Here is a 17,321-nt window from a genome sequence, read left to right on the forward strand (position 1 = left end):
ATAAAAGCAATAGTCAAAGAGCACTTATTTGTTACATTATTGGCTATTACAATGAAATTTACAAGTGATATTTTATCTTCGAGATGAAAGTTGGAGTATATTCTAAGTTACACAGTTTAAATATCCTTGATCTATAGTAAAAAATGACGCAAAAATAGAAGCAGATGTAAACCTATAGTAAAAAAGATGGTAGAAAATAGACTTGCATGGTTTGTGCATGTAAATAGAATAACTGTAGATTGTAGTAAGAAAAATAGATCGAATGAGTAGGGTCAGATCAAAAGAGATAGAAAAAGACCTATAAAAACTATAAGAGAAACTATTAAAAAAATTAGAGGACTTCCTTGTTAAGCGTCGCATTCCATGCTTTGCATATGCTTGATTTGATTTTTTTGCATTCTCTTGCTCTCTCAACAATGGTCTCCTAAACAATAGATGTGGTGGTTTTCCATTCTTTAATTAAAAAATTTAAACTAATTAAAGATAGGAAGTGGAGTTTGAAGTTGATTTATCTGCTTGCATTGAATTTAACCCTTATCATCGACTAGAATGGGTTCAATCAGCTGAGAAAGATTCGGCTATGCTGAGTTTTACTATCTTTACTTAATCTCAACATGCATTAGACTACCTTTAATAGAAAGATTACAAGCACAAGGAACTCACATATGATATCCTAATCACGCAACCACATTGCTTACAATTTATACCACATTCTTTTGACCGAGACGCTTCATGATAAATAAAATTTAAGTCCGTTCTGGAAACCTTATACTCTAAATTAGAATACAAAATGTTTGTCTTTGTATCTACGTTCTAAAATATTACAACTCCTTCCAAAAGATGATTGTATCTCGCGAACTGCAACACTAGCATATTGTGCATTGCCCACCAACCTCTAGCCAAATCCCCTTTAAAATCATTCAAATATTTCTTCAATTATTTTAATGATTGTGTTTCTAAGATGTAAGACACGGTCTGTCCATTCCCTCGCAATTTTTTCCTTCAATGGATTCCATAGTGTACTTTCAACATGGTTAAGGAACTTGTAGAACTTCTTACATACATCTCAAAATTGCACTACGGCTTCATAATATTCTACCACACTTTTCCCAAGCTTTCATGATTAACTAACTCCATGAGCTTCACCTTAACTTCCTTCTCTTTCCCTACCAGCTCTTAGGAATCTTTCTTTGACATTCACCACTTTTACACCCCTAGATTTAACGTTGCAGATCGTCTTTCATTTGACTTTAACATTTTTAGAAATATGAATCTGACAAACTAATGCAATAGTTTTAGTGAAAACAATGACAACAACATTCATTAGTGTGATATTCCTGTCAGTCACAATCATCTTTGGAATATTATCTTTAGACTTCATAAGATCAAGAGACATTTGTAGAACTCAAGTATGAATCTAACTCAGTGTGATATTTCATGGTCCATAGTAGTTAACTACCGTTGAAGTTTTTTCTTTTTTAGGTTTTATATGTGAACGATAGTTAACTACCGCCGAAAAACTTGAACAGTAGTTAACTACTGTTGGAGGTACAACGGTCATTTTCATGTGTTTTTAGGCAAAACTTGATGTGAGAAAAGCAATTTTCATTTTTTTTCTAGTTTTTTAAAAGTTGGGCTAAGATAAGAATTTCAAGTTGGGCCCACTAGTACGATTTTCTATATACACCCATCTATAACCTTATCTTTGCTATATACACCCCATTTAGTAAAAATATTTTTTGGGCCCCCTACAAACATGCCCCCTTGGTAGTCACACCTCCGGCCTATGCCTAGGGTCGGACCTGGATATTCTTAGGTTCTACCATATTCCTTATTAGGTCAGCAACAATCTACTTGTCTTTCTTAGTTAATCTACCAAAAACAAGGTGACCTTACAACTTTGACTCCATCAGAAGGTTCTTCACTAGGTTAAGAATAGTTAGTGACCATTCATTTGAGTTTCTCAAATACTTCTAGGTTTCTTTGTACACACCACCCCTTTCACAAGCTAAGACTAACATAGGCAACCTTCTTCCACTATCATGATAAAACCAACTAATCATATGACCTCTAGCTTTCAATTTCTCTTTGGTGGAAAAGTAAGGTGTTATATCCACTTCGTTATCTCCAAGTTTTGTAACACCAAAACCAACAATATTTTCTTCATAATCAACATTAGATTTCACATCAACGAAAGCTTCATCAATGTTTAATTTCAATTAGATGCAATATTTGTTTTTTGCTCAACAAAATTATTAATCGCTTTTTTAACCATAACTATAAATAAATAGCACACCATAGAAAAAAAAAACTATATTATAAAATAATAAAATCAATTCATGCAACACAATTTAAGTTAAAAAAAAAAAAAACTAAACCGAAACAATAGTTAATTTCCATTCCAAAATATGAAGAAAAATATTAGCAATGTATACAGGTGAAAATATGCAATACCAATTTCTTTGTGCAAATGAGTATAGAAATCCTTTAACAATTTTGATGATTTAAGACACTCTTTTGCCAAAATAAAAAATAAAAAAATCAACTTTTGATATGGATGGAATAGGGTGGTAAGGTGGTGAGGTTCAAGTGAACCTAGCCAGATATATGATCAACTAGAAACGACAATTAACAACCATTTATGAGCGAACGACGGTTAACTCTCTTTTAACATCGAACAATATTGAATTGTTGTTAGAGGTATTTAAGGTAATTCAAGATATTTGTAAGTAAACAATAGGTGTTTAAAAAGCAATTTTAATAAAATTGTTTGGTTTGTTATAGGAGACAAGTACCAAGCCTAGAGGAAACAAACAAAGTAGACCCAAAATAAAAATTTTGGTTTGTCATAGCAGTCCAGTACCAAGCCTAGAGGAAACAAACAAAGTAGGCCCAAAAGATTTGTAACTAAGCCCAGTTGGATGAAAGGGTTTGTTCTAAGTAAAGAGCAATCATGTGACAGAAGACGTGGGAAAATTGTATGATGCTTATATATATTTTTACTATAATTTTGTTTTAAGATTTCCTAAACTTCTTAGACTATTACTTTTTCCACCCTATGCCCTTCTTACGCGCCTTGTAAAAATTACAAAATAGTCCTTCAGAAAATCTAATCCGAAATATATGAAATCTTGTCACTTCGAAGTATAAAAGGAAGTTCACCCCTCATTTTACAGTTTCACTTTTTACTCTCTCTCCCTCCGCCACACACACCCCCCCCCCCCCCCCCCCCCAAATTGCAAAGATATGTCCAAAATTGGAGTTTATTTACTCAAAAGGACCGCATTTCAACCCTTGACAAAAATCAAATGGAAGGTAAGTTGATTTGTCCATGCATGCAAGTTAATTATTCTGTTTTTTTTTTCTTCTGCACTGAAGCAATCCAGATTTCGTTTTCCGTACAAGATTGTTGCAGTCCGGTAAATAAAATCCAGAAACACCCAGTATGATTTTTGATCTTCTGTTCTTTGCTGTGTGTTATACCCTGATTTTGGACCTAAAAATACTCATTCAAATTTATTTTCTACCACTGATATTTGTCAATTTGCTGTTGTTTTACTCCGAACCTTTACTCTCTTTTCATCTGCATATTTTACTGTCTCTGTCTCAAAGTATGTTCAATCATGATTTTCTTGCATAAAGCTATCCAAAGTGTTTTTCTTGCATTACAAGTCATTTGAAAAACTCTTTGAATCATTGCATTACTTTTCTTGCATTTTATTTCAAAAAATCATACAAAAAGGGTATTTTGGTCATTTCCTGCAGTGGAACCCATTTTAGTCCCTGTAACTGTCTCTGAGTCTTTCTAACTTGTTTGTACAAATCATTGTTGAATCTCTTTTTAAAATCATTTCAAAATCGCATTTGAGTCAGTTTGGGTCAGTTTAGTCCCTAGGGGCATTTTGGTCTTTTCCTGTCAAAATTTCGACAGGGAGGTATTTTAAAATACCTCATGTCGGTAATTGGTTCGTTTTAGTCCTTTTGTTGATTTTATTTTTTGTTTCACTTTACGTTTTTTTTCAAATTACCAATTTTTATCCAATTTTATTTTAACTTGCATTTTAGTCCAATACTTTTTAAAATTGCATTTTTAGTCCTTTTTCTTATTTTGCAGATTAGTCCTCATATTAACTTTTTTGCAGATTAGTCCATAAGTCCAAAACGGTCCAGATGTCATTTTTTCATTGGTTCTCAGATACACATGGCAGGCTATAAATAGTAAATGTGTCAGATCCATCACAATCAGTCAGAAAAATCAGAATCAATCACAATCACTCTCAAACAGAATCTTTTTCTCTCTCTCATCCATAACAGAATCAAAACAGAAAAAAAAACTCAGAAAAAGAGGAAGAACACCAAGAACACCTCATCACCAAAATCAACAGATCTAAACCGGATCTGCTCAGAATCAGCTCCAACCACCACAAAATCAACAAATCCGAACCGGATTCACTCAAAACCACCGCGAATCACCACATCAACACCAAAACGTACCGGATTTTCGAGCAAAAACAACACCAACGGAGGGTATAGCGCGCGCGAAAGAGAAGAGGAGGATTCGAAGTTTTTCCGAAGATTTTTCTCCGTTTCACGACAGAGGTAACGCATTTCTCTCCTCTTTTTCTCCGTTTTCGCGCGCATATGTAGTGTAAAAAAGGTGTGAAAAAGTTTGTTACGGATATGTATTTGTAGATCTAGGCGTGTACGTTCGGATTTTGAAAATTTTGAGGCCGGATTCGGACACTAGAGAGAAAAGGATATCTAGATCCGTAGTTTTTTTTTTTTAAAAAGTGTGAAAAATTTTCAAAGAAAAAATGTAGATCTAGTCCGAATCGCTCCGTTCTCGCTAAAACTAACGCCGGATTTGTGTAGAGGAGGTGGTGACGGAACTTTTGATGTAAAAATTTTAAAAAAAAAAAGAAGTTTGAATTTTCCGGCGCGGTGGCGCCGCCGCCGGAAACCGGCCGGCCGCCGCGCCGGAATCACCACCACCACCCACCTTCGCCGGCGGGATTTTTAGAGAGAAGGGAGAGCTTCTCTCTCTAAGTGTGACTTAGAGAGAGAAGAAGAAGAGGTTTGTGTGGTTTTTTGTGGGAAATTCCTTTTTATACTCCCTCCGTTCCCACGCGCGCGCGTGCGTGCTCTTGTTGTGTTCCCTCGCTCTGTGAACCGTCAGATCTGGATTGTTCCAAGATCTGATGGCTGCTGTGTGTGTTGATTTTGAATCCTGTGTGTGACTTTTTGTGTGGAATATGGTATATCTTCTGTTTGAACCGTTAGATCTTTGATCTAACGGTCACTGTGCTTCCTGCAATTTTACACTATCTTTTGTGCTCTTTTTTGGACCCTTGGATCTTTGATCCAGTGGCTGTGATGTGATCTTGGGAGTTAGATCTGGACCTCTGGATTCATCCAACGGTCCAGATTAAATCCTGCTGAGCCTCTTTTTAATTGCTTTTTAATTGTGTTTTTAAATACCTTTTTTACACTTTCTTGGTGTTTTATGCTTCTAAAAAATTTCTAAAAATATTTCCCTATCATTTTAATTTTTCTTCTAAGTATTAGAATTTATTTGCTTATTTTTGCGTTTATTTTCTTTACTTTGTTCTTTTAATTTTTGCTCATTAAATTCCATATATGTTCTTGATGCATTTTTTTACATATTGTGATATTTTTGCATGTGAAATAATGTGTGAAAATATCTCTAGGAATATGATATAATGCTTGGCTTGTGTGTACTCTTATGATCCTCACATTGTAGTTTAAATTCAAACCTTTCAAAAATGGCTATAATGAGGGAATTATAGGTCATATGCATGTATGAGTGTTATACCTAAATTCTAGGTGTATTTTTACTACTTTGTTTCATTGCATTATTTTCTTTCTCTTGTGCTATTCAATTCTATATTGCTTGCATTTTTTTTATCATTTTGTACTTGTGTTACTAACTCTTATGCTTCATATCTCACTCATTCCATAAGCACCTAATCTTTGTACCCTCATTGCTCCTAGTTTAGGTTTTCTTTTTGTATTCATTTCTATGCCAATTGGTTTGTAATAAATTTAGTTAGTTTAGTTTAGTTTACATTCTTGCAAGACCATAGCATGTATCTAGGACTCAATGTAAAGGACTATGGACACTATAAGTGATGTACACCGACACAAGCACCGACACATGCACACACCCCACATGGATATTCTAGATGCATGATTAGGGAATGTATGTTTAGATGCATGCTTAGGTTTTATAATGCTTAGACAAAAAATCATTTTCCCAAAAAATGTGAATAACCTCACTTGAAAACCCTTTTTCCAAAAAAATAGGAGTCAAAACTCCTCATTTTCCTTTTACTTTCTTAAAAAAATATCTTAATGAATTTTAATCATACTTAGACTTCATTTTGCAAAATGACTAATTCCACCTCACATTTTCCAAATCTCATGCCCTTGAGGCCTCTCATCTCTATTCTTCAAAAATTCCTTTTTCAAACTTAAAATCAACCAACAAAAACAAAAACAATTTTTGAGAACGAACTACGATTGGTTTTGATCCCTTAAAAGGGTACGTAGGCAATGAGTCAAAACTCCTCCAAGCCAAATAAAAATAAGATCTCAATCATCTTCTCTCCCCCATTCTTCACTCAAATAAAACTTCTTTTCTTTCAATAAGTAGGCAATAAAAATAAAGCGTAGAAATAAACTTAGGAGAACGGTTCTTATGGAGTACCATAATCGCTTCGGGTGCCTAACACCTTCCCGTAGTGAAAACGACCCCCGAACTTCGAATCTAAGGGTTTTTTTTTCTCAATTTTGCCCTTCCCAAGAAAAAATAGAGAATATCAAAGATTGAAAGGTTCAAGCCTAATTAATGACTTGACACCCGAAAATCGCGATAACACTGTGTTTGCCTACTAATTTGATTACCCTAATATGCATGTTACATAAGGTTACCCTAAGGGTGGCAATGCATGCTTCCCGTAGAAGATAGCATCTCCAACGGGCGGAGGAGGATTGCATTCGTCTGAGGCGTCGGGGTGGCAGGGCACGTCGTATTGAAGTCGAGCCTCAGCCGGAACATGAGCAAGAGTATGATGAGATGGACGTGCAGCAACAACAGCAAATGGATGAGGAGCTTGAGGCAATGGGGAAGCGTGTGGTGGTGCCATACCCTGAGCCTCTTGATGACTATCCTGGTGGCCCACACGACACTTCCCTGCTGTGGAGGTACCATGTGCACGTGGCCAGGAAGGCGTCTGAGGGCGAGGTATTAAATAATGTTAAACTTCCTATAATACGTTGTTAATCTTTGTGAAAATGATGTTTATGTATTGTTAAACTACCCATTTTGTAAAGCCATGATTGTAAATAGTTGTTAATATTTGTGAAACTGATGTTTATGTATTGTTAAATTGTTGAATTGCCATGTTTTGTAAAGTCAAGAGTGTAAGCTGATGTTCTTAATTATTTGCAGTGACGTGGCAATTTAAAATGCATCAACGATGGAAAGAAGATAGAAGCGATATATGATAAACATTCCATCCCTATCATGGCTGCACGGTGGTGACATGACAAAATTGCAGGGCACCGATCTTTCTTGGTTTAGGATACCAACTACAGACTGATTGACCACGGTCTGATTTTTGCATTTGTGGAGAGGTGACAGTGGCACTTGATGATGTGTCCTATTTGCTGCATTTCCCAATTGATGGCATGCTTCTGTCCCATGAAGGAATGACAAGGGACGATGCGGTGGAAATGATGATGCAGTATTTGGGTTGTGATCCAGGTGATGCTGTTGTTGAGGTGACTCCTAACAGAGGTGCACATTGTCGATTTAGCTACTTGAGGAGGATTTTCAAGGATCGTCTTTTGCAGCAGTTGGAGTTGGAGAATGAGTATGGTGTGACTCAGGAGGTACGGGGGTTGTGGGACCAGGTTGTCCGCATATATTTGTTATACTTGATCGGGATCACTCTCTTCACTGACAAGAGCCAAACTGCTATGGATGTTGTCTACCTGAGGTACTTTAGAGACCTTGATGTTGTTGCTGAATTTGCATGGGGAGCTGCGGCACTAGCTCACCTCTATAGGAAGCTTAACAATGTTGCACATTGAAACTGCGGTCAGGTGTCAGGATATCTGACTTTGTTGCACATATAAATTAAAAATTATATTATATATTTTTTAAATGTAAATGTTTATTATTTGTATATTATGTGGTTGTCATCAATGCAGGCTTGGCTGTATCAACACTTCCAAGGTATGGGAAGCGGGGATGCCTGGAAAGGATATCGGGAGAATTGATTTTTGTACCACATGTTGGTTTGGGTACACCAAACGAGTATAGAAACCATCTGGATGGGCTGGATATGAGTGGCGTTGTGATACACCCCTATAGAGATCATCGTCAGGCATGTTCGATTGAGCGGGTCAGCATTTACTCTCGATGGCTCAGATACGGCCCCCACATAGTGAGATATCTGTCGGAACGGGTGCTTCGTTAGTTTGAGAGGGTTCAAACCCGAGACATCCCAATGAGAGTGCACCTGCACAGATTACCTTGGGGGAGATCACACTCCTCTTTCAGCGTTCTTTTGATTATGCGCTGACACCTGAGCAGTTGGGATATTATTTAGTTTATGGTGTGGAGGAAGTAGAGGGGTACATCCAGTGGTTTTTTTACCGGTCTCATCCACGCATGATTCTTCCCGACATGCCGTTACCGATGCCGAGGCCACTAGAGCGTGAGGTCATGGATGAGGTTGCTGCTCAGAAGGATGGAGAGCATGGGTTTCTAGAACTTCGCGGAAAGTTGGGCCGTATCAGAGACTTTGTGTAATTTATTATGTTGAGTGGTGAGGTTGAGCAAGGGTCGGAAGCATGGTGACTTTTGGAGGAGATATTGGGAGAGGTGCATGTTAGGAAGATTTACCGTCGTCGGCAAATTGTTCGGGGTGGCAGGGGTGGTGGCAGAAGTGGCGGCAGAGGTGGTGCAGGGGTGACAAGGGTGGTGGTGCTACGGGTGTAGTCATATGATGATTATGTTATGTTGTTATTTAAGCTTTTTTAGTTTGATTTTATTTTGTAACCGGTACATTTGATGGTTTGTTTGTAACATTGACATTTTTATTTTATTTTAATTTGAAGTTCAGTTCTGTTTAATTTGTGCTCTGTTCTATTGAACTTGTGTATGTGTATGTCGTTTAGAGCGAGAAAAATGACAAGTTTCAGCCAAAACAGACAAGTCTGTCTGTGTGCTGATACAATACTGATTATATAATCCTGAACGTTTAAACACATTCCGGATTATATAATCCGGAAAAATCACTTTTTCACCCTAGTACTTGACTTTTAACCGGGTTTTTAACTCATTTCGGTTTATATAATTTGTAATGTGTAAAAAGGTTCGAGATTATATAATCCGGAATGATCCTTTACTAATTTTCATTCAGATCTTTTGGGGTGATTGAAGCTCAAAATGGCTCGAATTTTTTCGGATTTTATTTTTCGAATGGTGTTCGGATTATATAATTCAGACTAGAGGTATTTTTGTAAAAAATAGGACGCGCAAGAATTTCATAGAATGCAAAAAATAATAGTCAACTTATTATCTAGGTGTCCTTTGATACTTATCTGAAAGGGACTCCAATGAACCCCAATAACTCAAATCAGCCAACCAATAATCACTTTCTTTACTTTTTTGTGGTTAGAATTTAAAGATTTTTTTTTTTTTTTAAGAGTAGAATTTAAAGACCTGATGCCTTCTTATATTAGGTATCAAAATTCTACTTGTATTCATATGAATCTTACCCAAAAAACACTAGAGTCCATCTTATCAATGTTAATGCATGACTTAAATTAAGGAATACATTCTTTAAACTCTAAAACTTCATACCCTCGATCATAATTTGATTTGATAGTCAAATTGTTAGCATCTACATAACCTTTTTAATTAATATATGTTTTTCTTTCTAAAAATGGTATCCATTACATTAGATGGAATGAGTCTCTTTTAGCTTAACCAAAGTCATGAATTCGAGTCCAATTTTAGACATACAGCAGCGTTAAAACTCTTAGGGTAAGGTTGCCGTCTATTTGATTCCCACAATGTTTGAAGGATTAGTCTTCACAGTCATGTGCAGAGATGTTGGTTTAAAAAAAAATTGATATATGGAAAAAAAATCAGTTGAATAACATTTTTTTAATCAATAATTTTTTTGGATCAATTCCTTATACTTAACACTCTCAAGCATTCCTCTTTCAACATAATGTCTTAAAAGAATTAGAGAATCACTGTCTGAATTTTCTTAGCCTACCTCTTCAACCGATGTTTAACTTGGACAACACTTCTTTTCTCGTGGAACGCAAGATTAAATAAATGGACATAAAAAAACTAAAAATCCTGACAAGCCTTGTCGTGATCCTTGGACAAAATAATTTGGAAATATCTTTGATGATATAATTGCTTACGTTACTGGTCACTTTCACCGTTATGAGAATATTTATTTTTTAAAGGGAAGGACGAAAGTATTTTGTAAGGTGCACTATTTGTGTTTGAGAATAACACTACTTTTTCTTAAGAAAAAAAAATAACACTATTTTTTCTTAAGAAAAAAAAAAAAAGCATTACTTAGTTTTGATAAAAAAAATATAGTTAAGAGTGTTAACAAAATGAATTTAATTAGTATAATGTATAATTATTTTACACACAAATTAGATGATATTGGTAGTTAAGATCAAACGGTCGGTAGCCGTGTAAAAAAATTCAAATCTGAATATATGTCCATCATCAGTAATTAGAATTTTGAATTGAGTGTAACTTAACTCTAAAATTGACTTGTAAGATAAATATTGTCGTCACTTATAAAAACACTAACATTGTTTTCATTTTATATTGGATATCCGCTCCAAAGAACAGACTACTATGTATACCAATCCCACTGACGCCGGTGGTATAAATGGGTCCCACATAATACATTATATTATTTTATACTTTTCAATTATTTAAAACACTCAACTATATTTTCTAAAGGATTTATTAAGTTTTTAGTCCCTATAAATATTCATAGTTTTATTTTTAGTACCTACAAAATAAAATCACACTTTTTAGTCCCTGTAAAATTTTCCTCAAATATTTTAGGGACAAAAAATGTTGATGAATTTTTTTTACAGGGATTAAAATTGATGATGAAAATTTTTATAGGGACTAAAAAATGTTGATGGAAAATTTTTCAGGAATTAAAAACTGTGATTTTATTTTGTAGGGATTAAAAACAAAATTCTGAATATTTATAGAGATCATATACTTAATTAACCATTTTCTAAATATTCATACCACTCTACTAAAACTTTAAAGTGGATCCCACAAAATCCCACCATATACCTCACAATTGTATTTTATATTAATATATAACATCCTTTCAAAATCATAATTTAATTTTATAATTATTTATAAATTCAACAATGCCAAATTGTCAAATTTCCTTACTATAATGATGCTCTTAGGATCCAAACATACACCATCAAGCCAACTCCTGGCGGTGACATTAAGACTCTTAACACACAACAATTGGTTTGTAATGTCCCAATTATGACCTAATAATAGGTGACACAACATATTTGAAATAGATAGACTCTAGTACCATGATAGAATATTTTTTTTTAAGAAGTTAGGTTAACCCACCTAAATTGACATATAAATAATTGAACCTAAAATTTTGATGATGAGTACATTCTCAGATCCAAAACCAATACCACCAGGCCCGTCACAGTAAAGTACTATCTAGAAGTTCAATTGCTTATTGTGTGTGTGAGTGTATATAAATTCAGTTGTAGCCAAAGAAAATCCAGAGGAAGATAGAGAGAGTAAGATGGAAAGTGAAAAGAAAAACCATGCACCTCACTGTCTCATCTTACCTTATCCAGCACAAGGCCACATGAACCCTATGATTCAATTCTCAAAACGTTTAATAGAGAAAGGAGTAAAGATAACACTAATAACAGTTACATCTTTCTGGAAAGTAATCAGCAACAAAAATCTCACTTCTATTGATGTCGAAAGCATCTCCGACGGCTACGACGAAGGAGGCCTTTTAGCAGCAGAAAGCTTAGAAGATTACAAAGAAACCTTCTGGAAAGTTGGATCACAAACTCTCTCAGAGCTTCTTCATAAACTTTCAAGCTCAGAAAACCCTCCAAATTGTGTTATCTTTGATGCATTTCTACCTTGGGTTCTTGATGTTGGAAAGAGTTTTGGATTAGTTGGTGTTGCTTTTTTTACTCAATCTTGTTCTGTTAATAGTGTATACTATCATACTCATGAGAAGTTGATAGAGTTGCCACTTACACAATCTGAGTATTTGTTACCTGGATTGCCAAAACTTGCTCCAGGGGATTTGCCTTCTTTCTTGTATAAATATGGATCCTATCCGGGATACTTTGACATAGTTGTCAATCAATTTGCGAATATTGGTAAAGCTGATTGGATTCTTGCAAACTCGATTTATGAACTCGAACCAGAGGTACGTTACATTAAAACTGCAAAATTTCTTTCTTTACTTTAATTTTCTGTATTATTAAGCTGCAGAATTTATTTTGATATGTTTGAATTGATTCTAATGTCACCGTAGAATTTGAAACTTTTATCCCTAGAATTGACTTTAAGCCTTAAATTCACTTTTACATGTATGTTTGATTTCACTATTGAACAACACAAAATTGATTATGGAAGTGTAGAGTTGCTTTTAACATGTTTAGTGTTTATATATTCTCAAGTAGAATAGACTTTGCCTCTATGATTGAATATAACTCGAAGTTAAGACTTGAAGTTTTTGTCTCTAAATATGATTTTTACATTCAAATTTATTATTCTACTTACATTTACGTTGAGTTGTAGAATTTATTATGATGTTTGAATTTTCTAAACTAGAATTGATTTGTCATTCCGAATTGATTCTAATGATACGTTATAATTAGAAACTTTTGTCTCTAAAATTGACTATTAGCCTTAAATTTTGTAGTTAAACTTACTTTTACGTGTACGTTTGATTTCACTATTGAATTAGACAAAATTGATTATGGAAGTGTAGAGTTGTTTCTCACATGTTTAGATGTTCTCGAGTAGAATAGAATTTGCCTTCATGATTGATTCTAACTTGAAGATAGGACTTGTAGCTTCTGTCTCCAAATATGATTTTCACACTCAAATTTATTGTTGAGATCACTTTCACCTAAACAACTTATCAAAACATAAACAACTTCGCATTCAAAATCAGTTTTACGAAGTGAATTCAATTTTCCTAAGTGAATTCATTCAAAATCAGTTTTTGTCACCGCAGAACTAAACACACTTGTTCACTTGTTTTTACCTATTAGAATGTAAAGGTACAATGTTTTAAATCATGTCGCATCACGATCTTAATTATTGTCTTAAATATTGTTGAGAATCGCAATCAAATGCGAATGGTCCTACTGTCTTTATTTTCTGTTGATGATTTAAATCTGAATTTGATTTAGGTGGTTGATTGGTTAGTGAAAATATGGCCATTAAAGACAATAGGACCATCAGTGCCATCTATGTTATTGGACAAAAGACTCAAAGATGACAAAGAATATGGTGTTAGCCTTTCAGATCCCAATACAGAATTTTGCATCAAATGGCTGAATGATAAGCCTAAAGGTTCAGTTGTGTATGCTTCATTTGGTAGCATGGCCGGTCTTAGTGAAGAGCAAACACAAGAACTAGCTTTAGGATTAAAAGATAGTGAAAGTTATTTCTTATGGGTTGTTAGAGAATGTGATCAAAGTAAGCTTCCAAAAGGGTTTGTGGAATCATCAAAGAAAGGTTTAATAGTGACATGGTGTCCACAACTACTAGTGTTAACACATGAAGCTTTAGGTTGTTTTGTGACACATTGTGGTTGGAACTCGACGTTGGAAGCTTTGAGCATCGGTGTTCCACTGATTGCAATGCCGCTTTGGACCGATCAAGTTACGAATGCAAAGCTTATTGCTGATGTTTGGAAAATGGGAGTAAGAGCTGTTGCTGATGAGAAAGAGATTGTTAGAAGTGAAACAATTAAAAATTGTATAAAGGAAATTATTGAGACTGAAAAGGGAAATGAAATTAAGAAAAATGCTTTGAAATGGAAGAATTTGGCTAAGAGTTCTGTTGATGAGGGTGGAAGATCTGATAAAAATATTGAAGAATTTGTGGCTGCTTTGGCTCAATGTTGAGATGCATTAAAATTGACAAAATTGGTGTGTGATGATTCCTAGTTTATGCCTTCTGAATTATTGGTGTATCCTTTCATTTCACTTTTTTCTTTCCTTTATGCATATGTGATGTGAATATAATAAGTTTAAGATTGTCATTTGGTAGGGTTGAATCATCTGTCTTACAATCCATGTGTTTTTCTGTAGTAGCAACATTAATTCCTTGTCAAACAAGTTGAATAATCTTATTAGTTAAATATAGTAATTGTTATGCAGCCAAACTACATATTAATGTAGTCAATTGAGCTTATTATATTATGATTCTTTTATAAACAAATAACTTAATTGAAAAATAAATTGGAAGCTTATCATCGTATTATAATAAACATACTTAGGCTACATTTTGATTCTAGATCCGATAGTATCACTCTTTTTTACGTACCTCCTTATAAACTTTTCTAGTAAACTTTGTTGGTATACATACACTCCTCCGATTAGGGGTGTGTCCCGATGTGGGACACACGTCAGTGTCCGACACGATACCTATGATTACATTGAAATTTGTTATTTTCTCAAATTATTATCTGTGTCGGTGTCTATGTCGTGTCTGATATTGTGTCTGTGTCCGTACTTCTTGGGACCCATTGTTCCGTACAATAGTTAATTTGCTGTGGAGTTATCATAGAATGTTGAACATGTAAAAGGACTTTCTCATTTTGGTTCTTGAACTAGACAATTTTACACAACTGATATACAAGATGTTATAAAAGAGCAGCAACTACTTAAAACATACTGTTTTAAAAACAATTTTAGATATTTGCCGTGGTGTTCCACACCAACACGTATAATTACACGAAATTGTATGATTTTATCAAATTATTAGCGGTGTTGATGTATCAGTGTCCATGTCAAGTCTAGTGTCCGTATTCGTACTTCATAATTATCACGGTCACTGTGATCTTATGGTGCTGAGATAGATGCGGCCTCAAATCGTGTAGTTGTCAGAAGACATAATTTTTTTATATAGCGGTCTAGATCGCAGTCATAGACGTATTTTTAACATTGTTTACTTTGTCCACAACATATGATGATATAGAAAATGACACAAATTTGAGAATTAATTTTTTTTTTTGAATCGGCTAAGTTTATTCTCTACAGGTTTGTATAAGGCACAAAATATCCACGGATGGAAAAAACGGAATACAACCGTATATAAGCAGGAGTTGTGTTATTTGAACATCCATATATGTGACAATTTTTACGACAACTAAAATTTTATAAAGGAAATGAGGTATTGACACAAAAATCAAAGCAATAGAGAAAAAAAGTAAAAAAATAATCTAAGTATGAGAAAGAAAGTTATCATAAAAATTGTCAAAAATTATCAAAAATGGTATCAAAAGATCGCCTCAAAGACACAAACAACACCAAAAAAAACCTACTAAAAACGACAAAGAGCCGGCCAACAAAACAAAACAACAGCCGCCCCACACAAAAGATGAGGCTGAGGTATACATACAATAAGAAAGGGCCTACCTATAACATCGTGTTCTTTTTTTTCTTTTCTTTAACATCATTGAATTCTCACCTTAACTACAACCTTGATTTCATGTTACCTCTTAAAAGCCAACAACATTTACTCTTAATAGCTAAACATAGGATGAAGCACAAATATAAACATAGACAACTGCATGTATCGGTTCCGTGTCAGAAATTTGAATTTAAGTAGAGGGATGACAGGTGTAATTTTGCCATTAGTGTTCCATAATGTTTGGATAATATATAAATTTAATCTCTGATAGTAACTTATACTACCTTCGTCCCTAATTATAAGGTTCTTTTAAAAAAATAAGAGGAATTAAGATAATGAATATTTATATTAAATGTGTTTGTAATTACTATTGTTTTTACAATTTTATCTTTTAAGAAAGAGGGTTGGCTTATGTTTTCATCATTATATTTATTGCTGATTCAAGAAAAAGATGTATAATAAATAGGGGCATGTATGTAAAGAAATAATTAATGTAGTTGGAAATAGAAAATAAGTCTTATAAAAAGGGACAAATTTTTTTTCAAAAGGATCTTATAATTAGGAACGGAGGTAGTAATTGTTTCGTCACAACCACAAATAATAATCATTTTAGCACACATATAAGATAAAACTATGTATCATTTAATTATTGTTATAAAAGTATATATTATTTAAATTGTTTCTTTTTATACTTTTCCCATTTTACAAGTGTGTGCCTAAAGGTTGTGACCAAATCCAATCACTTGCAGTAGCCGCTTCATACAGTGTTAGACAGTAGTTGATCTCGGTCTTACAAAAGTGATATTATAGTCTAGCTTTGTTTGACTAGTTTTCATACACTTTCATCTCAGCCACTTCTTTTTGATCGATCGGTGGATAGGAGTTACTCGTGATACAATAACTACGAGGGATCTATTTCCATCTTTGGTCTAATGAATTGTGACCATGGAAGATTTACTCTGATGTTTGGGTGACATAGAATTTATGACATTAGTCAATCACAATGTGACAAGTGGTTTTGTTTTTTCTTTATCTCTCTTATAAGGATTGTGACATTGTGATTAGTCAATGTCGCTAATATCACCAATTCTATGTAACCCAATTGCTACCTCAGTCCTTAGTAAGTTTTACTTAGGTATGTATTAGGAAAAAAAAGGGTTAAATATATTTTTGATCCTTATAAATATATCAACTTTTCGTTTTAGTCCCTCTGAAATTTTCCTTCAACTTCTAGTCACTACAAAATTTCAGTCACTACTTTTAGTCTTTATTTTTAAGTTATTTTTTGTATTTTTTAATGAAATTGTGCAGAAATGTATAGAATATTGTAAAAAAAATTCACAAAAAAAGTAGGAATTTTTTAAAAAAACACAAATTTAATATGAATTTTTAACCGTAACAAATGTAAAAATTCATATTAAATTTATGTTATGTTAAAAAATTCTAGTTTTTTTAGGGAGAGATTCTTATAATATTATAAATTTTTCTGCAAAATTTTATTTAAAAGTATGAATTCTACATAAGTTTATTTTAAAAGAGGCACCAAAAGTAGTGATTGAAAATTTTATAGGACTAA

General features: G+C 33.9%; 2 protein-coding genes across 2 annotated transcripts; both read left to right on the forward strand.

Annotated features, from left to right (window-relative positions):
* Positions 1-6,830: 6,830 nt before the first annotated feature.
* LOC120575901 (serine/threonine-protein phosphatase 7 long form homolog) lies at positions 6,831-8,166 on the forward strand. The gene is made up of 2 exons (XM_039826772.1): positions 6,831-7,264; positions 7,472-8,166. The coding sequence occupies exon 2, from the start codon at positions 7,711-7,713 to the stop codon at positions 8,113-8,115; it is 405 nt and encodes a 134-aa protein (XP_039682706.1). The 5' UTR covers positions 6,831-7,264; positions 7,472-7,710; the 3' UTR covers positions 8,116-8,166.
* Positions 8,167-11,783: 3,617 nt separating this feature from the next.
* On the forward strand, positions 11,784-14,498 carry LOC25496189 (UDP-glycosyltransferase 74G1). Its single transcript, XM_013596462.3, has 2 exons — positions 11,784-12,521; positions 13,516-14,498. The coding sequence occupies exons 1-2, from the start codon at positions 11,871-11,873 to the stop codon at positions 14,233-14,235; spliced, it is 1,371 nt and encodes a 456-aa protein (XP_013451916.2). The 5' UTR covers positions 11,784-11,870; the 3' UTR covers positions 14,236-14,498.
* The last annotated feature ends 2,823 nt before the right edge of the window (positions 14,499-17,321 follow it).

The sequence above is a fragment of the Medicago truncatula genome, chromosome 6, assembly GCF_003473485.1.
Source record: "Medicago truncatula cultivar Jemalong A17 chromosome 6, MtrunA17r5.0-ANR, whole genome shotgun sequence".
Taxonomy (NCBI): domain Eukaryota; kingdom Viridiplantae; phylum Streptophyta; class Magnoliopsida; order Fabales; family Fabaceae; genus Medicago; species Medicago truncatula.